The 23,149-nt window shown below is 41.5% G+C and overlaps 1 protein-coding gene across 1 annotated transcript in view; it reads right to left on the bottom strand.

Moving 5' to 3' along the window:
- Positions 1–6,647: 6,647 nt before the first annotated feature.
- The window catches only part of sacs (sacsin molecular chaperone), a 76,375-nt gene continuing 59,873 nt past the window's right edge, over positions 6,648–23,149 (bottom strand). The window contains exon 10 of the mRNA XM_052026372.1: positions 6,648–18,437. Within this exon, the coding sequence (XP_051882332.1) occupies positions 6,868–18,437 (11,570 nt within the window). The 3' untranslated portion in view covers positions 6,648–6,867. The remainder of the gene's footprint in view (positions 18,438–23,149) is intronic.

Genomic DNA, 23,149 nt, shown 5'->3' with positions numbered 1-23,149 from the left:
TTTCTCTGTGTAGGTACTTAATAAGTACAAACTTGCCAGGCAGTGTACAAAGAATGAGTAGATGGCGCTGATGAAGAAACCCTGGATTTTACACTCCCAGCCATCAGCTGAGGTACTGACACCATCCATCCCTCAGAAGATATCATACAGGAGGGCAACTCACAGGGTGAAGTTTGAGGCACCACTGCCCCACAGAGGATGGAGACATGGATACCAGCTCACCAAAGATCATGATCATACACAAATTCTGCTGCAGAGGACTTTGACGGGGCAGTATAGAGAAGGAAGTGGAAATCCTTGGTACATTGGAAAGCCCATGAGAAAGATTGACTTCAATGTTAGGGGAAAACAACCTGACTCAGTGCCTTGGACAGAATCTGAGCCCCACTCTTTCTAACATGGAAGTGGTAGGCAACCCAGTCACAAGCTTGTGGGTTCAGCCATGATGTAGTGTCTGATGACTTGGGTTGGAGCTTCCCTTGAAGTGGAAGCTCAGGCTGTTGTCATCATAGCTGGGATGACAAACAAAACAGAAAATGCTGGAAGAACTCAAGCCGCATCTGTGGAAGGAGAAAACAACTGAAGTTTCAGGTCAAGGACCCTTCCTCAGAACAGAAGAGGAAGGGTCCCGAAGCTGAAATGTTAACTGGTTTCTCTTTCTACAGACGCTGTGTGACTGACTGAGTTCGTCCAGCACTTTCTGCTTTTGTTTCTGATTCCAGCATCTACAATTTTATTTGTGATCCTAGCTATGGAAAACAATGTGCAACAGTTATCACCACTGTTCATCAACCTTCCAACAATGTCAGTTGATGCCCTGTCACCCAATAGCCACCCATTGATATTGCACAGCTCAAGCAGTTGGCACCCCAGACTGTTGCCAGGGTATCAAGTACTATCTCATGTTTCATTATGCAGGGTCAGCAAGGCAATATGTATCACAGAGATGTCTAAAGACCCAGAAAACCTGCCTGTTCTCTCCCCTGAAGGCCTCCAGCAACAGAATGAAATGCATTTTGCTCTTTCAATAAAGACCCTCTGTGATCTTTACACAACAGTAGTTGGCACACCATCAGATGTTGAAAATATTACCAAACCTAGGCTGAAAGAACCAGACTAAAAAAAACACATATTTCTGATTTTCGGTGAATGCAGTATTTTGCTTTCAGATACCTTAAAGTTCAAGGTAAGTCATTGCCCTGTTGAATGGTTGGAGTTGAAGCCACAACAGGACAGACCATAGTGAAGCTGTCCTCAACTGCAGGCATTGTGCACAGTTTTATCGCAGCATTTCAGAATAGAGACCTGTTCCCCAAATACTCTGGGCAAATGTGGACTTCTGCCAAGATCCCCTCTTCCTGCCTTTCTCCTCCAGCAGCTTATGACACTCTTTGTGCCCTCTGCTCTTCCACCTTATTCAAGCTTTATTCCACGGGGAATGCCCACTTATCTGGGAACAATTGGTTTCTGCAGAAGCCCCATTAAAAAATTTCTCTTCATCTGCCCCATCCTCACAATATTAAACTACAATAGTGAACACAAAGCATTTAGAATTGTAATAACAGTCAAAAAAACAAGATAGTGTTTCTGTGGTGTCATTCACAATTTCAGGATGTCCCAAAGCATTTTAAAACCAATAAGGTACTTCTGGAGTACAGTCAGTGTTGTGCTATGGGAGAAAAAGCAGTCAATTTGCAATTCACAAGATTTCACAGCTATGTGATAATAGCCAAATAAAAGGGTCCAATGATGTTTAATATTGAGAAATATTGGTCAAGACACCAGGGAGAGCTTCCTGCCCTTCTTTGATGTACTATTGGGGTCTCTCATGTATATCTCATCAGGCAGACTCACTCTTTAACTCATCTGAAAGAAGGCACCTTGGACAGCGCTCCACCAGTACTACTAAAGAAATCAATCAGCAACTAACCTATTGTTGGTGGATGATCCCTTTAAATGCTGCTGGTACTGGAGGAGATGGAATTGTACTGGAGATTCGCCAGAATAATACCAAGATTAAGGTGAGAACAGGTTTCACAGTCTTGGTCTATAATCCCACAGGCCAAGGTGATCCACTGTCGTACTCCTCTAGACTTACCTCAGCTGAATTCAGAAAGCTGAACTTGCTTGACCAGATGCTCTCAGAACTGAGAAATGCAATGGAATGAAGTGTGGAGGCCAGGGCAACCCATGCCCACGAAATTCCAGTGAAACTCTTTGATAGCAGGCAAATCTCAGTCCCCTATTTGGCTAACAAGGTTTCTTTAGGCCTCTGCTAATTAGAAACATACAAAACTTATTTAAAATTTAATTAACAAAGACAGTAAAAATATTATCTTACATTATTTTCCCTTTTCTTCTACACAGCTGTACAATCCCTATTTGAATAATTTGGCACATGGACCTGCAACAAATCTAACCTGGCACAAGATTTGAGAGCAAGTCTCCAGCATGAATGCTGAGGAATCCCATTGAGGTTCTGCATCACCACTGGACTGTGGGGAGTATCATCATTTCACTGAGAAATGCCAGCAAAATCCAGACCAATATGTTTTAAATAATATAAGCATCTGATATGGGCAAGTAGAAAATAATTCTTCTAGTGGAAGAGTCCTGGACAGGCCATAGTCTTAAAATTAGATCTAAGTCATTCAGGAAACAAAAAAGTAGAAAGAACTTAAAATTCTCTCGCTAAGACTAAGTTGATCGGAACCTTCAAAACTGAGACCAATGGATTTGTTTGCCAAAAGGCACATAAATGGAGTTTAGACATGGGTTACCCAGGATTTAATTAACTGATTGAACAGACACAAGGAGCTTAATGGTCTGTTCCTCTTCTTAGTCATTGATGTTGGAGCCCACGGGCATTGAACTGTCAGAACAGCTAGCAGCTTCATACGGGATGAGGGAATAGAATCAGCTCCAAGGTGGTTTTCTTCTCCATTTTTTTGCTACGATCATTAATATTGAATTCTATCACCAACAATCTTAATGCAGGAAGTTAGAACTTTATTGGAATAATGCTCAAAACAACTGCAGGTGAAAAATGGATGGCTGCAGACTCTCCCTACACACCATCCCGTAGAACATACATGCAATGTATAATTTGCTGCAGCTCCACTTGCAATAAAACTATACTGAGCAGATGTACATCATGGCTGCTTGGTGGAAACCACTGGGACCCAGAAGTGGCTTGCTGCACACTTATGCCACATCTTCACCATTAGGCCCTGGCCCCACTATGCCAACACTCTAGATATATTTAGATATTTATTAGTCACATGTACATCGAAACACACAGTGAAATGCATCTTTTTGCATTACTGAGAATGTGCTGGGGGCAGCCAGCAAGTATCGCCACTCTTCTGGCACAAACATAGCATGCCCACAGCTCCTAGCCTGTACGTCTTTGGAATGTGGGAGGAAACTGGAGCACCCGGAGGAAACCCACGCAGAAACGGGGAGAACGTACAAGCTCCTTACAGACAGCAGTGGGAATTGAACCCGGGTCGCTGGCGCTGTAATAGCATTATGCTAAGCACACTACCGTGTAGTGTAGTGGTTACTATCCCCAAACCAGGTTCAACACTGAGCGACCAAAGCACCAACATGTTTCAAGGAACAGGCCCTTTGATTTGCCAGTCAAGATCCCTGGATATTCGCAAGAGGCCAATTGGATTTACATCAAAAAATACAGCAAAAGATGGAGTAAAAGGATCAATGCAAAATTAGTTTTGTGCAACAGAAAGAGCCAAAGTCTAACTACACCACCAGTGTTTTCCCTTCCTGACATGGTTAAGGAATCTTCCACTTTTTATAGGAGGGCATTCCTTCACCCTTATGCTAGTATAAAGGATTTCCAATACAAACAACATTCAGGCATAGATGGCCAGGCACCGTTTTATGAATGAACTGTGTAAAGAGTGAGTGTAAGATGGACACTTATCACCATTTACCACAAAGCATAACAGGGCTCTCTGTAAATCCAGTCCATCACAGAGTACATGGGAGAAGTGGATTTAAAGCGTAAATATCCAAGTAACATGCTTACTGCAGCTATTGTAACAATTACAATAATAAAGACACATGTGTACTGAATTTGCTTTATTGTAGTTGTGGTACTTGGTACATCAGCTGACAGAGCTAAACTGCTCCAAATTCAGAAGCAGTACTGTAATCAGTCTTCAAAAATACATTTATCACAGCAGCCTATGCCCAAATTACCTGCTGCTAGTAAATGTCACACCATAGTCTTGCAGTAAGAGTTCTGTCAAATATACACAACAGCAAAATCAATTAAGACAGTATGTACAGCATGTGATCATGTTCCTAAATGGCACTAAAGTTGCTGATGAATATCAAAGAAAATGTGACGGTTAACTTCCTACACAGTCCTGTCTGTTTCAATATCCTGAGTACTGAACATATTTCTGCTTAAAGTCGTGCATTAATACAGCTGAGATAGCAATATTCTAAAACAAACTCAAGAGCATAAAATTAAGTACGAGAAAGTAATTATAATGCCAAAAGCCTTTGATTTTCAAACAGTGTAGAAAAATTGCACAGGTATTACAAGTGTTCTTAGAAACCAGTGAATTGTTACTATTATGGAACATTGTGCTTGGTCAGAGATAGTCTCCAAATGTGCCTCAGTTTTTCTTGTTTAACAAAAAATAAGTTTGTAGAAACAGAGATATTTCCTCAGAGGGAATGTAACAATAGGATTAGATCAGTAAAGCATGACATGTCTTCATGAAACAACATGCATAGGACTCCAAAAAAGCAGTGAATGACAATTAAGTGAATGGTATATGTCTGCTCTTTTTCCCTACACTCGTAGTGGAAATAAAGTATCTTGTAGAGAAGAAGCTACCTCTTTCAACAGAAAAAAATTACAAGCGATCTTTCTGCAGAAATGCTGGAACAGTACTCAAAATTAGTGAAAAGAAACTCCAATTACAGTTTTAAACTTCTCCACCACTGAAATATATTTAAATCAATGAACTAGGGTGCCAAATAAAGTTGCTAATTGCTGATTTGTATACAAAACCAAAATAAAAAGCTGATCCTGTTATCACATTCAGTATGAACACATTGATGAAAACCAAGTTATCCCATCTCTTCGATAAATCCTACAAAAATGAGAAATATTAAACAAAATACACAAAATGCATTAAAAATATAAAAGTGTTCTGCAGATCAGCACCTCTGCCATTTGTTCACTAAAATACAATAATATAAAATCAAAACTGAAAATACATTAAAACACACATTATCTGCATAATGAATGGCACAAACTGACTATGAAAATGTCATGCAAAGTAGTCAAAAATACATCAGTCCATTACACCTCATTGTTGATTGTGAACTTTTTTTTTTGATTATTGTCAGGAAGTACTCAAATATCTTGAACAAAAATATTGCACAATAATGCATATATAAAATGAATTTTTGTTTTCATTATACAATTAAATAGAACCTTCAGGTTTCAAACCTGTGATAGTTTGCAAACATTTCATTAATTCTGTAAAACTATGGTGTGAAACATATAATTGTAGTCCAATGTTTGGACCCAGTCTGCGTTTGTGAATGCTCATAGAATTGTGTCAAGATTTCAACTGTGTAGAATGTCTGTTTCAAGATTTCTATTGTATATATACTTGGCAAAAAAATTATTTACTTAATAACAGCCATTGGTACTTCAATTGCAAGCATTGACAAAAAAAATTAAATCCGAACCCTCTCCTTTCCCCACAGGAGGAGTTTGGTTAAGCAACCTCTTGGATTAATCTAGTGCAAGTTACTATAATCTGTTGCATGTAGTTAAGGCATTAGAATTACGGAAAGTAAGCTTGCCCGTATTTATAATCAGGAACAGCAGCTCAATTCCAGCAGCTATACATGGTTCAGCTTTACCCTGGACCGCAGTGCTCCAGCTGATGAAGGTGCATGAAAAGATCACAGGGTTTCACCACTGATACAGGAAAAGGCTTGCTTTGATCATGCTTAGCCAATTGCATTGGGACATGTATTTAATGTTAAATCTAGAGTTAAAGTGGGACTATCACCTTCTATGAAAAACCTCTCTCTCAAAGCAAAACACAGTTACTTGAAAGGAATGTCTTCAAATCATATTTGGTGTGTATATGTGGGTTTCCATAGTGTCCAAAAAATGCAAAGGAAACTTTTTGAGGGGGCTTAAGTCATTGAAATTTTTTTTATACAAGTGTGAGCAGTTGCCAATGGTAGGATAATGATCAGATTGATAAATGGACTGAATATGAAATAACTCTATACCAAAAATCTATTTTCTTTCATAGAATCTTACTAAATTTATTCAGCATCATACGTATGGCTTATAGCTGAACATTGTGGTCTTAATGAAATGCTTATATCTTATGTGGGGCATTGAACTAATCATGAACCTCACTTGGAGGATAGCTCTCTGTCTGGCCGACTAATTAATTTTAATTCTTTATAAAGATACTTTGCACTATAAAAACAATCCTTTGCATTTTTTTTTGAAGCATTTCATATGTAGAGCCTGCAGACAGCAAACTAGTTACGATCTGGTGCATAAATGAAAGGAAAAGGGTTTTTGCCATTTAGAAAGGACAATAGGCTCAGAAACATTGCAACAAGTACTGTGCTATGTTATCAGTTTTAATTCATGAAACAAAGTTAATTTAACAAGACTACATGAACACTTCATGAGTGCTAAGTTTAGAGAAGGAATAGATGTTCTTGATTTATCCCAGATAACAAAATGCCTCTGTTTGTGTTAATTGCAGGGAGTTGATAGAAACGTGATTTGAACTGTTATCCAGATTAGTGCCTATGTGTTTGCTAACCTTACCAAGGGTAATCTTACAGTTTTTGTTGAATGAAGTTTTCAAGTTTTATGATGATCCGTGCAGTGCATTCCATCACTCTCATTGCAACGTCCGTAGTGAATTTATCATTTGGAATTAGAGGAAAGGGGAGGAGATCTGGATACCGGGTTCTCAATCCATCCACACCATATGCTTCAAGAGTATTTACATCAGTCGCAAGTCCTGCCAGACTTTGGCTGTATTCCTCCACTTTCTGTGCAAGTGCAGTTGGTTTGACGTCTTTGTCAGACTTTCCTTTAACTGCGTATTCAGCTGATATCAAAGCAAGCTTTGCTGCCAAGTAGCACTTGAAACACACCCACTCATTGGCATTTTTATGCAGGTCGTTTCTAGCTGCAGAGAAGTTTGCCCGTGCTTGCCTGAGCCACCTTCGTGCCTCAATAGGGTTGCCCACAGTTTTGAAGGTTGGAGGCACAAAAAACCGTGAAGAATGTGATGAAGCTGAAGCTGAAGCAAATCTGGCTTTAAAATGCTGCCTGTCAGATTTATGGCTGGTTGCTTCCTGATTCCAGGATGTATAAAATCTCTGAAATGAAAACTTTTCTGATTGGAAGCGAGCAGATGAAGAGGAGTAGGTTCTTCTCGAAGCTCTGTCGGTACTGAACTCAGAACCTCCCAACCCTTGTTTTTCTAGCCTATTGATTTCATTCTGTAGATGCTTGAAGACCTCAGTTGCTATCTCCAGATTCTCTGCATTTTTATCAGGATGCCACTTGAGGTATAACCGCCGTATAATCTTTTTCCTTTCTGGCTCAGGAAGCCTCCAAGCCTGCTCCAGCACTGTGGTGACCTCTCGAAGGATTTCAGGCAAGGCATGCAGCTTAATCTTCTTTGGAGACTGGTGCTTTGAAGTTGGTGCTCTGTGGCTTTCCCTTCCAGGAAAATGGGGAGGAATCATCCTGAGGCCTGGAGAAAGGCATTCAGTGGGACTTGTAGGAGTGGTGGGTGTACTATCTCTTCCTTGGGAACTTTCATCAGGTCTTGAAAATTTGTACAGATCAAGAGAACTTACAATTTTATACTCACTGTAGCCAATATCAATCTGGAAATACTTTCCCAGAAAGCTAGAATTCTCAGCTCCTTCCCGCTCTACTTCTTGCACAATGATGGCGTAGGTGTAAGTTGGCTGGTATGATCCATATATATCACCACCTTCAGCGTCGACAAGATATCCAACATATTCGCCTGGGTAGAATACATTCAAGGGATCCATGAGGAGTAAGTAATGGATTTCGGCTGGTATAGGTGTCCCTGGCAAAGGCAGTTCAAGTTTTGAAGGTTCACTGGAAGAATCATACTTAACGCCTAAATTGTCCAGTTTTTCATTGATCCTGTAGATATCATTGCAGCCAAGCATGGCTATTAGGTAGGATGTATCTAAAATCAAGTTGTCAGTGGCAGTTTTAAGGGTCATTGCCAGGGCCAATAGAAAATTAATATCTTTGCCCTCTGCATGCTGGATATACAGGTGTATCACTGCATTTCCATATCTCTTCAAGAATGCCAACGTTTCACTTTTACTACGAGGGATAGTACTACACCCTTTTATTCGAAGGCTTGTTTGCAGTTTCTCAAAGCAGGAAACTTTTAAACCTTCACGCAAGGCCTTGCAAAGTCGACTGGCTTTTTCTTCGTTTGCCAAATAGGCGTTATCATTTTCATGCTTCATAATCCGGATAAGGCCTGTGATGAACTGTTCCGAGGAAAGCAGCAACTGAAGACGACCCTGTAGTGAGCAAAGTGCCCCAAATTGACATATTTTTGGTGTTTCTTCATCAAGGATCTCTTCCAAGATTCCGCTGAGTAACCTTGGCCTCAGTTTTGAAGGGAGTAGCATGATCAGCTTTGTATGAAATGCATGGTCTTTTCCCAAGTAACACTGGCTCAGATCCACCAGCATTAGCATCCCCACATTCCCTTGCATTCGGCTTTTATAATGCGGTGCATCATCAAAAACCAGCGTATTTGACTTTGTTAATCTCCCGTCATGGCTTGGGAGATAAAGGCCTAACTCACGAAGGTTTTCAAGGTCAATTCTAACCTTTACTGGTTCATTTTGAAGGCTCTTAAAAAGTCCAGACACAGCCCTTTTCACAGTTCGCATTTCATTTGGTTCCAGGTGTTTCCCTTCAGATATTTTAAATATACGCCCTAGGACCTCTACATACTGCTTTGTTGAAATGGTATCTTCTGTGCCCAAAAGTTTAAACAACTGGTGGAAGCTGCCAAGTTCCAAAGGCAATTTATACAGGTAAGGTTTAAAATCAGACTCGTTTTCAAGATTTATGACAACCTCTTCAGGTTTAAGTAGTTTCCAGCCATCTTCAACCATAACAAATGCAACACCTCGAAGATGGAAACTGAAATCTTTCCTTTCTGCATTCAGAAATTCGTAAGTACTCTGCAACACTTTGACTCTTGTTTTAATCATATCATCTTCTGGAGATGCAATGTTGCAGATGTTTTTGCAGTTACTAATGACCTTGTCTGGTGGGGGATCTAGACTGACATTTAACATGGCTAGAACTTCCTCTATTTGTTGCTGCTTATCAAGTTTGCTATCTTTTTGCTCCTTAATACTCAAAGGTGTTGCCTTCTCTGGGAGAATTGGGCACGATGTCCACAATAATTGCATTACATCAGCCTGCTTGAATTTGGGATTGACCTGAGCCCCACTGAAGCATATTAAAGAGAGAGTCCCATTTAGTTCCTGATACTGAGGATGAAGTTTCAAGAGCTCTGCTGCAGCGCGCTCTGGGTAGATGAATGGAATCAATGAAAGGTCCTTAAGAAAGGTTCCAGTAAACAGATCAGTCCTCTCTTGAAATATATGATTTAATAGAACGTCAACTTTGTTCTGTATTGTTTCTCTGGACCAATTCTCCGCTTGAGCTCGAACTCCAATATCCTTAGCAAACTGCAGCAGTTGTTGCTGGGAGACTGTGTACTTCAGTCCAATGTTTCGAAAGAATGTTATCCACGACGTAAGGAATGCAGCACGGTTCTTGGGTTTTTCAACCTGTTCCAGTCGTCGAAAAAAGTCTTGAGAAATAAAAGCATTCTCTGGCAACATTACTTTAAAAACATTTTCTGTCCTGTCATAGAAACTCTTTGTAGGCTTTAGGCGGTTGAATGAATCTGGAATAATTGCAAGGCCTTCAAGCTTTTCGAACAGTTGCTGTCTGATCTGCATACCTTCGTCCAGGTTGGAAAGTTTCTTCTTCAGATGCACCAGGTGTTCAATCTTAGCCACAGTGGTCAAATTATCAAACTTTGGTAGTAAGTGCTTCAAATACACCTCAAGATCATCCACAGGAACACAGTTGAGGAAACTATACAAATCCTTCAACTGGGGATTGTCTGCAAGAAATGCAAAGTTAGTGGACAGTGTCCATCTTTCTACTTCAGCTAGAGGAATGGTTTTTGTCAGAACAAAGCAAGACCCGTACTTCAAAATACTGATATAGGTGCCATTTATGGCCTTATAACAAGGCAGAGACTTCAGAATCTTACTGTCATCTTGGGCTGTCAGTTGATTCAAGTTGGAATTGAAATACATCAGAAGCACGTCAAAGTCGTTGTCATTCAGATGATTTGTCCTTAGATTTGATGATCGGTTCATATAATCAAGAGCCTTCAGAATGCTCCCAGGATTCTCAACATTTGCCAAGTGTAAAGCCAACTGCGAGACTAAAATGTTCTCTTTAGAGCAAGTTTTATTCAATGCGAGTTGAATACAGCCTGCTTTCATCAGTGTACTGAAAACCTTCTCATTTTGGCCAGTTGGGAAGATGGAAACATTCATTAAACTGAGTGGTACCAGAACATCACATTCTGGTACTAGCATTCTGTTACTGGAAATAGTAAATTTTGTACCAGGCAACAAAGCCCAGTCTTTCAATATCTCAACAATAGTTTCAAAAGTTGGTCCAATCTCTGCTTCACCTTCCTTCACAGAAATTGCATCACTGATGAAATGCCAGCAGCTTTTCAACCATGATTCACTTATAAAACTGTCTTTCCATTTCACAACAAATCTCGTTCTGTAATCTCTTGGGAGCACAAATGACAGCAGCTCAGCAAAACTGCTTATATCAAAAGCTTTTGCAACACCACAGTTCAGCAAAATATTATTGTACTTCATATAAAGTGTGTTCATGAATAGCTCTTTACGGGATGGGATCAACTCATGATAGGTTGTCAGAAACTTTGGGCGCTTAGCATCAAAAGCCTGCATAACATTGTCAAGGGTAATGAGAAGAGGAAGGCCTTCCACTCTAATCTCATTCTCTTCTGAATCTTTGAAGCAGTAGTCAACCAGAAGTTTTAAATTATGAAAAAGTTTTAATGCTGTCTGATGTAATCGAGAGGGCAACTTTCCAAGATGGCAGCTCGAATCCGGAGATGTAAATGTATGCAAGAACTCTCGGACATCAGCAGGTGTTACATAATGGACCGGAATTCCTGCTTCCTGAAAACAGAGGTAGATGTTGGAAGTTTCATCGGAGCTGTAAACCAAGTTGAATCCTATGTCAAGTAATAAATTTCTGAGCCTGTAAACATTTTCAGCAATAGTCTTCCGTACTGCAATATTGTATTCCGTACTTTTCATATGTTGCAGCTCATCCTGGAGCAAATTATCAAAGAACGACCTGTTTCTGTTGGCTGTGGATGTATTCACCCAGCTAATAAAAATTGTAGGATGCAATTCTCCACTGTCTGCATTTGGTATCCTGACCACTGGGAGAAGACGCTTGAGATCATCATGAAGACAACGATATACAGATCTCACAAGGCAGTGCCAATCTGGCTGTATGTCCTGCTTGTTGGCAGCAAAGAATGTCAGAAATTTTTTTAATGAATCCTTCATAACATGACTAGGTGTATTTTGCAAGACTGTTATTGTCGGGTCAGAACCGAGAAAGTAGCGCTTCCGTATCTGTACCAACAGTTCCACGTAGGCAGGAGCGATTAAGGTAGTCATGAGGTTATTGTTCCAATCACTGCGCACCCCAACACCATTGTCATCCCGCCATAAATTCCTCCTCGCCGAATCCAAAGCAAAGTGTCCATTTACATGGACAGGTAATCCTGTTTCCAAAGACAATGGCAGAAAACAGAAAGCTCTGCAAGGCTTTTTGTAATTATGACTAATGCAGGCAGCAACACCTCCTCGAGGGAAAAGCGTAATGTCTTCATTTTTATGAGCTGATATAACAGACTTTGAAACTTTCTCCATGTTTGAGAAGCCTGATCTGTTACAGACCAACCAGGATGTTAGGTTGCCTTCAGAATCTTCGATGTCCATAGCATAAGTAATCTGTTGAACCGGTATCTGGCTGAGCTGTTTTCTTTTATTTACACTATCGAGCACAGACACGTGGAACTGCTTCCGTTTCAGCCTGTCAGCATCCGTAATTTTGGCTTTCACCGAGTACAGAACATTCAATTCTCCAGTTGTCTTTTCAATATCACAAATGGAAATCTTCTCCATGTGATTTAAAAACATTAGGAGTTCAGCTCCATCACTGCGCAATTTGTCCAAAAGATTCTGAACCATCTGATCTGACACAGGGACTTGACAGATTTCAGATATTTTGGACATCTCTGCATTTCTTATTGGAAACCTAAACATTGTAGCATTTTCCAGTTTGAAGAGGTTACCTAAAAATGGACTCAATACATCATGAAACTGGGTTCTGAAGTCTGAATCCAAATCTCTAAACATCCTTCCAGGGCTAACGTTGGTAGACCCCGGAGCATACCTGGCATGAGGATCAAAAATACAGAGTACGTCATTGTCAGAAATAAATGCTGGGCAGTCTGTTATGTGATACACTGAATTGAATCCAATTCCATATTGTCCAGTCTTGCCAGGATTCCCTTCCTTTGTCCCTCTTCCAAGATTCTGGATCCCTCTAATGTCATCTTCTGTGAAGGGCTGGTTGTTATACACACAAACTGCAGGACCTTGTAGGGGTGCCCACTTTTCATCAAAGATTCGATCTCCTGGATGCTCTCTAGGGTCAAAAATAAAATAGATTTCTGTGGCTTTTGCATCATCAGCGTTTTGAAGCAGCTCCTTTAGCATTTCTTTCTCAGAAGGATATGCATTGAGAATGCTCTTAATCCTACTGGTCAGTTTCTCTTTCTGTCCAAATTCACTACCAAGGGTACTGAAACAAATATTGGAAGCATAGCGCTCTAGAGCTTTGTGACGCTTTGGTAATGCCCCAAGCTTAACAGCCACCTCTCTTGGTATATCAGGATGGCAATATTTCACACTCTTATCACTTACTCTAATCCAGGGACAATCATTGTAACACAGAGATTTAGCTGGAACAAGAAATCCCTCACTATCTGGTAACAAAAGGGTTCCATATTTTCTCTTGCAATAGTCTCGATTCTTCTCCCTAATGAGACCCCAGACACCTTCACTAATGATTCTTCGGCAAAGCTGAAAATTATTCTCATTCAGTGATTCACGGTCACATTCAGTTTTTAAAACCTGAAGGACTGATGCAAAGTCTTCAACTGTGAATGAGGATTGAACTCCCAGCTTTTCAAAGAATTCACGGAAGTTGTTTCTGTACTTGTTTGGAAGCTGGTAAAGGTAGGGAGTTGCATCAAAATTCAAGTGGAACGCAACCTTTGCTGACTCAACATAGGTGTTTTCAACCAGAACAAATGCAAAATTTTGAAGTTCCCCATTGATCTGCACCTTTGCAGTTTCATTCTTCATCATGGCTTCATGAAGATATTTGTAACAAGCATTTGTAATGTTCTCTTGGCATAGAGTAATGCCATCAAAGCCAGTAGCTACTTTCTTCAGCTGATCTAACACTACAAGAATAGGTGGCTTCTTTAACAACCCCAAGAAATCTTTAACATTTGATGACAAGGTGCCACATCCTTTACTGGGAGGATTTTCATTTAGAATCGGGTGCAGAAGACAAACTACATCCTGGTACTCAAGTGTATAAACCTCCTTAGCTGAAAAAAGAGTTTCAGGTTGAAAATCATTTCCTTTCCAATGTAATGAGAAACCAGGAGGCTTCTTGAGGAAAGGAAGGAAAGGCACAGACTGAAATTTCACAGCAAAGTCTTTAGCTCTGTGGTCCCGAAACCTGAGTTTCTCATCGATTAAACTGAGTATGATGCTACTCCGGAGGCAAGCTGCTGCATGATCATTTGCGTTTAGCGCCGCCACGGACACTGCACGCTCCAGTAAATCTTCCCAGGAAATATCGTCCTTCATCATGCCAAGTTGTACAAGCTTTACTAAACGGACTGGGTTCAGGTAGTCTTGTGTAGTTCCATAAGGGAACCTCCCATCACTAACGTCATACAGCTTAGCAACTCGACCTTCGGGATGGATGAGTCTTGAAGGAACAGATAGCAGTTGGTGTTCTCCTGATGATGGTATACAACAGGTTGTACGCAGGAGCCCAGAAAGCTCCAGCACCTTTTCATCGAGAACATAAAGCATCAACGGATCACGAAGTTCTGCCTCAATCTCTTCAATGTATGGGAAAAATGCCTCTGTAAAAAACTGCTTCTCAGAATATGTATTTTCCAGTAATATATTCTTGCAGCCTGCTTCTTCAAAACCAGCTCTAACCCAAGGTGGAAGGTCCACAGCACACAATGGCTGCGGCTCAGCCTTCTTTAGGAACTGCAAGAGAATCTTGAAAGCCAAAGACCCAACGACTGGTCTACGAAGTAAAGTATCATCCAAGAACCTTATGCTTTTGATGGAAACCCAGGAAGTTCCATCCGAGAAGACCTCGGTCAGCTTGTTTCCTCGTCCTTTGGCTATGTCCTCATAAAGACCTTGCCACACCACAGCAAAATCATCGTGAACCAAGGTGATATCAGGCCATAGAGTGTAATAGTTGTAATCAACAAGCTCTGCGTTAACAGCCATGTCTCGTAACACAGCAAGTGCTTCCAAATATGCCTGAACTATCACGTGCCTCATGAAAATGGTGTTCCACCTGCCTTTTGTATCTGTTTTCCAGATTTCTTTTCGATTGGAGGAAACTGCAAAGCAGCCATTGATATGCACTGGTAATCCTGTTTTAATTCTCAAAGGCAAATAACAGAACACTTCCCCATAAGCACTACCATTTGTCTTGATGCTCCATTTTTTGTCTTCTGTTTCAGACAACAGAACACTAACAGCACCACAAGGGACAAGTCCCAACCTTCGCCCACTTTCTTGCAGTGAAAACATCAGTGCTTCCCCAGTATCCATGCATGAACATATAAGCCAAGTCGTGGATTCAGTCACTTTTTCTGTGGGTACCTCTTCACTTCCCTTCCTGCTGGGTACTATCTTTGCTGAAACATCCAAGAAAGGCACAGCTCCATCTTCTGGAGCTCTGAATAGAGGTGACTGAAGATCAACTATCCTTCTGAATACCTGAAGAAATTCATCCACCATTATTTGCACTATGCAGGCACACCGAGGTGCTTCAGAAGGAAGCTGTCTTGTACTAGCAAGTGTTTTCATCAACTTTGCAGCCTCCTTTAAAATATTCATAGGTGTGGTCACAGCTTTTGATGAACATAGGATTTTCTTGATTGCAATGAGTGTTTGTGCTAAGCCAGGATCAGATTCTTCCGATTTTAAGTATTTTAAGAACATGGTGTTCACATTCTGAGAGAAGAGAATCAGCCTATGGCCACACAGACTGAACTCATCCACAAGAGAATAGATATCGGCAGTGCTGTAGGAAACACTGCTAATTTCACTGACTGATGCCTCCTCCTCCACTCTGAAGGGAAGTCTGAAAAGAGTTCCCGCATAGCAAAAGGGTTTTTCACGGTCCAGTGGCAAGTTACAACCAAAGACATTGACAAATGGCCTGAACTGATTGGGGAACTTTCTTAACCTCTTCTGATGTTTGTTCCAATTGATCTTTATCCCAGGATGTGTTTTGTCACGAATATGCTTTCCCAAATGATTAATATTTGGATCAAACATTATCATAAACTCTCGGCTCAGAATTATAGGGATATCCGTGATGTGGTAAACAGAGTTAAAGCCAAGTCCAAACTTGCCAACTTTGTCAACCTCACTCCTCTTCAGGGATCCACCTAATCTGGTTATATTTACAAAGTCAGCATCACTGAAGTCAGAGTTGTTGAAGGACCAGAGAGCAGGCCCATGGCACAGTGCCATACCTGGATCTAGAAGGTTTTCCCGGATATCTGAGTTTCTTCGCATGTCAATCAGGAAGCTACATTCAGTTCCCTCAGCATCATCAGCATTTTGTAGGAGTTCCTTGAAGATATCTGCAACTGATGGGTATTCTTCTAGAATGTTTCTGATTCGCACTGTGAGTGGCTCTCTTTGCCCAGACTGCTCAAAGCCCAAGTTCTCTGGGTTAATGAGCCTGGTACTAAGGCACGGCACTTGCAATGCCTGAGCCATTTTCATAGGAATGTCCTCATGCACCAAATTAATGGGTTCTAATGAATCATCAAGCAAGTCACTGAGATCATCTACTTTGATGTCGCAGTAGCTACAGTTCTCAATGGGCAACATTATCAATTTGCTGGGATCTTTACTGTAATGAATAGGTATTGGAGTATCAACATTAACTGCAATTTGATTGATGTATAGCCACCTTAAGATGTTTAGTACCAGAAGTAAGTTTTGTTTACTTTCCTGCTCTGTGATTTCACCATCACTTTTTTGTTTGATAATCTTAACAATAGTGAAGATGTGTTCAGTTGTTATTTCTTCCAGTGCTCCAAAGAACGTAAAAAGCTTGTGATACTTTGCCATGGTTTTTGGTAGGATATATAGGTAAGGCTCCAGATCAAGATCTTGTATTGGTGTTATAGCTACATGCTCAGGTACAGTAAAGACCTTCCCTGTCCACACCCAGGGAAAGGTCAATGGACTGAACCCTTCTTTATCTTTCTCCAGGTGCCCTCGCATGAAGTCATAAATATCAAGCAAGAAATGCTGAAACTGGTACCATTCATCGTTATTGAAATCCTTGGAGTTGTGCCAATCCACAACATTCTTCAAGTGCCCTAAAACCCTATTCAAGCTGGGTTCTGTGGAAAAACCTAGCAATTTTCCAACTTCAGGAGAGATGTTCTCCACAAGAGGTACAGCAGAGCCAACTAATACCGCATCAGATATATCCCTCATTTCACAAGCCTTGTGGAAAGTTAACACATCCCCTTTCCAAGCAAGGGATTGTGGGTAATTCAGAGGACGTTTCTTACAAACTGGAACCCACTTTATTTTTTGCATGGTTGCCTTTGCTTCAGGTGAAAGCAATAAAGTCTTCTGTCTGTGAAGAATCGTTAGTAACACCTTGGCTTTTCTGATAACCAGATCCTGCTCGACTTTGCTACTGCTCTGTAGAACTTCAATTCTTTTGGCCACTTGAATGACTTCTTTTTCAGTTAACTGATCTTCATTCTTTAAACCTATTTGTCTCAGAGCATGCAAGAGATCTGGAGTGGAGGTATAGCTCTCTGGTGGAAACAATGTCTTTTCATCAGCATAAAACAAATTCTGTAATGTTTCTATTTCAGGATCAAACAATTCATTAGCTGACAGTAGTCTTCCCTGAGAAGTAGAAATAAATTTCAAGGATTTCAGCCATTCTATAAACAAAGCATTTTCATCTTTGAGAAAAGCTAAGTTAATGAGAATCCAAATTACAATATCTGTTACATCCTTATTAGAATAAAAGCCTTTTTCAATGTCCTGCAGTATAATCTTTAGGCAGTCCGTACTTTTTAATTGTTCAACTTTCAGCAACGTAACCAGCCGAATAGAAGCTTCATCAGTGCAATGTATGACAGGAATGGAGATCCGTATGTTTGGTGGAAGTTTTGCAGTGTGATGCAAGACTTTACTTCCTCTTAATGCAATAAAACTTTGGCTACTTTTCTCAGAGGATGGTTCAATTTTGTTAAAGATAATTAGTTCCTGAAGAATTTTCTTGTCTCGATCATTAACCTCTGGCAAACTAGCTAAGAAACACCTAAGTGCAATTTTGTGTGTTGGGGGCAGTAACATGACCTGACTGGAAATCTTTTGCGGTATTGCCTTATCCAGGATCTGCAACAAGGTGCTAGGTAGAGGAGAATGGATGTATTTTTTCATAAGGGGGTGCTGCAAACATGGATCGAGGTCTTTAATGACAACTCCACCAAGTTTCTCAATGATATCTGCAAGAAACTCAGGGAGCTGCGTTTCATTTTCAGATTCCATGATTATGGGAGATGGAGATCGGAGACGTAAAAGCTTGACTGTTGTTGCGGATTCGTCTAAAGGCATTTTAGGGATCAGCGGCAATTCCTCAAACAGAGTCAGGTCTTCAGGGAAGTTGTGATATAGATATCTCCATACAGTTGTCAGCCAAGACAAAGGTGGGTGCTTCCTCTCTGGATTTCCTGGTGACCAGTGCACCATCATCTCTCTACCAGGCCAGCAGGCATTCACCATTTCTTTAATAAGACGTGCAGAACGTTCAGGAGTCATCAACTGCAGTTGTGTACAGAGTCGACCTGAATATTAACAGCAGTAAATAGAGAAAAATTAAAAAGACATGATCCAGTTGAGTAATTAATGCTGACTTTACAACTGAGAAACCTATTCTAGCAGAGTCTACTTTTACAGCACAAAATAAGGTATAAAACGTATCTGAAATACAATAAGAAGTGAATAGCTATCATTACCTTTAAAATTATGGAGTGTTTGTACATGTAAACTAATATTAAACATGAACAAGGTTATGCCCAGAAGTGGAGGCTCTATTATAACCATTGGTGTATTCATAGATGTTTCACATTCTTTTCTTTCTTTTTCAAGGTTTCATTCTTTCGAAGGCTTCAGAATCAGGTTTATTATCACTGACTTGTATGTCATGAAATTTGTTGCTTTGCGGCAACAGTACAATGCAACAGTAGCTTCATATCTCTAGACTTGCTATAGAACAAACATATAGTGAGACACTCTAAAACATTAAATTATTTAATTACTATTCCTAAATTTTCTCCAGGAAACATCACCTTAGTGAACGGCTGTGAATTGTAGGAGGCTGGCTGTCACCTGTAGCTATCCTCAAACATTGAATTCAGTGGTCTGAAATCCAGCAAAACACTTACTCAACGAGTAACTTCAGTACTCATGTTAGTCACAAGCTGTGTTGTCCTGAAGAAATAGCTCTGCAATGGCCATTTGAGATTCTCCCATAAATACATCCAAATATTCTGTAAATTCCAATGGGCTCAACTCACCTCTTGCTATTCTTCAACACAAATGCAAGTTATTAATTTTAAATGAGGGATAGACAGCCACCTAGGCTTGTGAATAACCTACAACTAACTCAGAAATTAAATGGATCCTTTATCAAAATAGAGATTTTATTGCATCGGTGGAGAGGTGTCTACAGAGATAGCGAACACCTGGTTATCTTTATATTCTGGAGATTGGAAGGCAGCAAATGAGAGCACACTTTTTTAAGAGAAAGGGGAGGGGAGATAGAAAACCAGAATTACAGACCTGTTGCCCAACATCAGTGATAGGAAAATGCTGGAATCTATAATAAGGATGTAATAACAGAACACCTCCAGTTATAAAAGAAAACCTTGCTTGATTAATCTACTGGAATTCTTTGAGGATGTGACCAATAGAATAATAAATTGGAACCAGTAGATGTGATGTATCTGGATTTGCAGGTTTTTGATAAGGAAGTTGGTCAACAAAGTCAATCTGCTGGCACGGATTGAGAATTAGTTACTGGACAGAAAACAAGTACAGATTTTTCTCAGGATGGAAGAATGTGACTGGTGAGGGTACCACAGGGATCACTGGTTGTGCCCCAACTATTCACCGTCTACATCAATGATTTGGCTGTAGGAACAAATATCATTTCCCAGTTTACTGATGATATAAAACATCAGGAACCATTGGACTTCTGAACAACAGGAACGTGGATAATATTCCTTTACTATTCACATGTACATCAAAATATACAGTGAAATGCACCTTTCCGTAAAATGTTCTGGGGGCAGCCCGCAAGTGTCGCCATGCTTCTGGCGCCAACATAGCATGTCTACAACTCCTAACCCATATGTCTTTGGAACGTGGGAGGAAACCGGAGCACCAGGAGGAAACCCATGCAGTCACGGGGAGAACATACAAACTCCTTACAGACAGCGGCCAGAATTGAATGCGGGTCGCTAGTGCTGTAATAGTGTTACACTAACCACCACTAGGTGTTTTACTGTAGAAAGTATATGCAAGCAAGGATTGGCAAATGGCAAGGAGTTTTTTTGATTTTTAATAACTAAAGGACACATTTCAAAAGTTGACCATGCAAGAGATTTGCAGGGATGTGTGGACATTAGACACATTTTGTTATTCACTAACCTTTACCACCCTCTCTCACTCAGCACCATCACTATGTCCATCATTCCTTCTTTTCTAGTCTCCACCACTAACAGAACTTCTCTTTTGTTCTCTCCACCCCTCTCTTCTATTCTCTCATAACTTAACACTTGTTTCATTTCTAATTTTCCCCCAATTCTAATGAAAAGTCATCAACCTGATTCGTGAACTCTGTTCGTCTCTTTCTACAAATGCTGCTGAACTTGCTGAATATTTCCAGCATTTTCTGGTTTTATTTCAGATTTACAATATCTGCATTTTTTTTTGCTTTTGCCTGAAAAATTACTACTCCTTTTCAGGCACAAACTATTGCACTGATTCTCAAGTCTGAGTGAGCGAGAGAGAGAGAGCGCGAGAGAGAGAGAGAGCGCGAGAGAGAGAGAGAGAGCGCGAGAGAGAGAGAGAGCGCGAGAGAGAGAGAGAGCGCGAGAGAGAGAGAGAGAGAGAGAGAGCGCGAGAGAGAGAGAGCAGACCATTCACCTATTTACATTAGTCCTACTGAAAAACATGATGCTGGAGGAACTCAGCAGGCCAGGCAGCATCTGTGGAGAAAAGCAGGTGGTCAACGTTTCAAGTCAGGACCTTTCTTCAGGGTTGAAGGTAGGAAAAGGGGAAAAGGTGAAGCCCACTATATAGGAGGGAAAAGCAGAGCAGTGATAGGTGGACAAAAGAGGGGAGGCACAAGGTGGTGATAGGTAGATGCAGGTAAGAGATAGTGATAGGCAGGTGCGGGAGAGCAGATCCATCAGGGGATGGGACAAAAAGTATGGAGAGAGAGGGATAAGAAATGTTGAAAAAAAGAGAGATACAGTAGGAAAGGGAAGAAGAGAAGATGCATGGTGGGGGGGGGGGGGGTTTGTGGGGAAGGGGGGTGGGGATTACCTAAAGTAGGAGAATTCAGTGTTCATGCTGTTAGGCTGCAAGGTTCCAAGGTTCCAAGATAGAAAATGAGGAGCACTTGGAATTCTGAATTCTCCTGACAGTGGAGGAGGCTGAGGACTGACATATCAATGATAGTGTGGGATGGGAGAGTTGAAGTGACTGGCAATGGGGAGATGCAGGTCACGGTTACAGACAGAGCGCAGGTGTTCTGCAAAACGGTCACCTAGTCTGCGTTTGGTCTCACCACTGTGGAGGAGGCCACACCTGGAGCACTGAATGCAGTAAATGATATTAAGGAAGGTGCAGGTGAATCTCTGTCTCACCTGAAAGGACTGTTTGGGTCCCTGGATGGAGCTAATGGAGGTGGTGTAGGGGCAGGTGTTGCACCTATGGCAGGGGCAGTGGAAAATTCCCAGGGTGGGTGGAGTGAACTAGGAAGTTGTGGAGAGAGTGGTCCCTGCGAAAGACAGAAAGGGATGGGGAGGGGAAGATGTGCTTGGTGGTGGGGTCCCGTTGGAGATGACGGAAGTGGAGGAGAATGATGTCTTGGATACGAAGGCTAGTAGGGTGAAATGTGAGGACAAGGGGGACCCTATCACTGTTGGGTCTGGGAGGTGTGGGAGTGAGAGCGGAAGTGCAGGAAATGGCAGAGATATGGGCACGAGCTCTCCGACCACAGTCGGGGGGGAAGCCCCAGTTAGAAAAGAAGTTGGACACCTTCTTCAACGAGACGGGGGCGGGCAAACATGTTCCACGAGCCGTGTTCATTGACCTGGAGCCCACTGTGATTGGTAAGGAGAATGATTGTGAACAGCCAAGGCAAGCTCTTGGATTGAAACCATTCCCATCAGTCATGGAATCATGCCGCACAAAACAGGCCCTTCCGCCCAACTTGTCCATGCCGACCTGGTTATCTACCTGGGCTAGTCCCATTTGCCTGCGTTTGGCCCGTGTCCCTCTGGACCCTTCCTGTCCATGTGCCTGTCCAAGTGTCCTTTGAATGTTGTGGTTGTTCTTGCCTCTGCCACTTCCTCTGGCAGCTCGTTCCATGCACCCGCCACCCTCTGTGTGGAGGTGCTTGCCCCTCGGGTCCCCTTTGGGTCTTTCCCCTCTCACCTTGAATCTGTACCTAGTTTTAGACTCCTCAATTATGTCACTCCCTCAGCCTCCTTCACTCCAGAGAAAACAGTCCCAGCCTAGCAGGGACAGTGGTGTAGCAGTTAGCGTAATGCAATTACAGCGCCAGGTACAGGTACAGTGAAAAACTTGCAGCAGCATCATAGGCACGTAGGTACAGACAACACACAGAACATAAATTATACATAGATCATACAAGACAGTGAACAGAATAAGCCTTTTCTCCTTGGAGCGACGGAGGATGAGGGGGGACCTGATAGAGGTGTATAAGATGATGAGAGGTATTGATCAGGTAGATAGTCAGAGGCTTTTCCCCAGGGCTGAAATGGTGGCCACAAGAGGACATAGGTTTAAGGTGCTGGGGAGTAGGTTTAGAGGAGATGTCGGAGGTAAGTTTTTCTTACTCAGAGAGTGGTGAGTGCGTGGAATGGGCTGCCGGCAACAGTGGTGGAGGCGGATACAATAGGGTCTTTTAAGAGACTGTTGGATAGGTACATGGAGCTGAGAAAAATAGAGGGCTATGGGTAAGCCTAGTAAATTCTAGGGTAGGGACATGTTCGGCACAGCTCTGTGGGCCGAAGGGCCTGAATTGTGCTGTAGATTTTCTATGTTTCTATCTCAGATGTCCTGGAGTGGAAAGCCTCATCATGGGAATAGATGCGGCGGAGATGGAGAATTTGAGAAAAAGGGATAGCGTCCTTGCAAGAGACAGGGTGGGAGGAGCTGTAATCGAGGTAGCTGTGGGCGTCAGTGGGTTTGTAGATGTCAATGGATAAGGAATCGCCTGAGATGGAGATGGAATGATCGA

The sequence above is a fragment of the Pristis pectinata genome, chromosome 11 (assembly GCF_009764475.1).
Source record: "Pristis pectinata isolate sPriPec2 chromosome 11, sPriPec2.1.pri, whole genome shotgun sequence".
In the NCBI taxonomy this organism is placed as follows: domain Eukaryota; kingdom Metazoa; phylum Chordata; class Chondrichthyes; order Rhinopristiformes; family Pristidae; genus Pristis; species Pristis pectinata.
The sequence above is the reverse complement of the archived record's forward strand: the minus strand, read 5'-3'. Positions and strand labels throughout refer to the sequence as shown.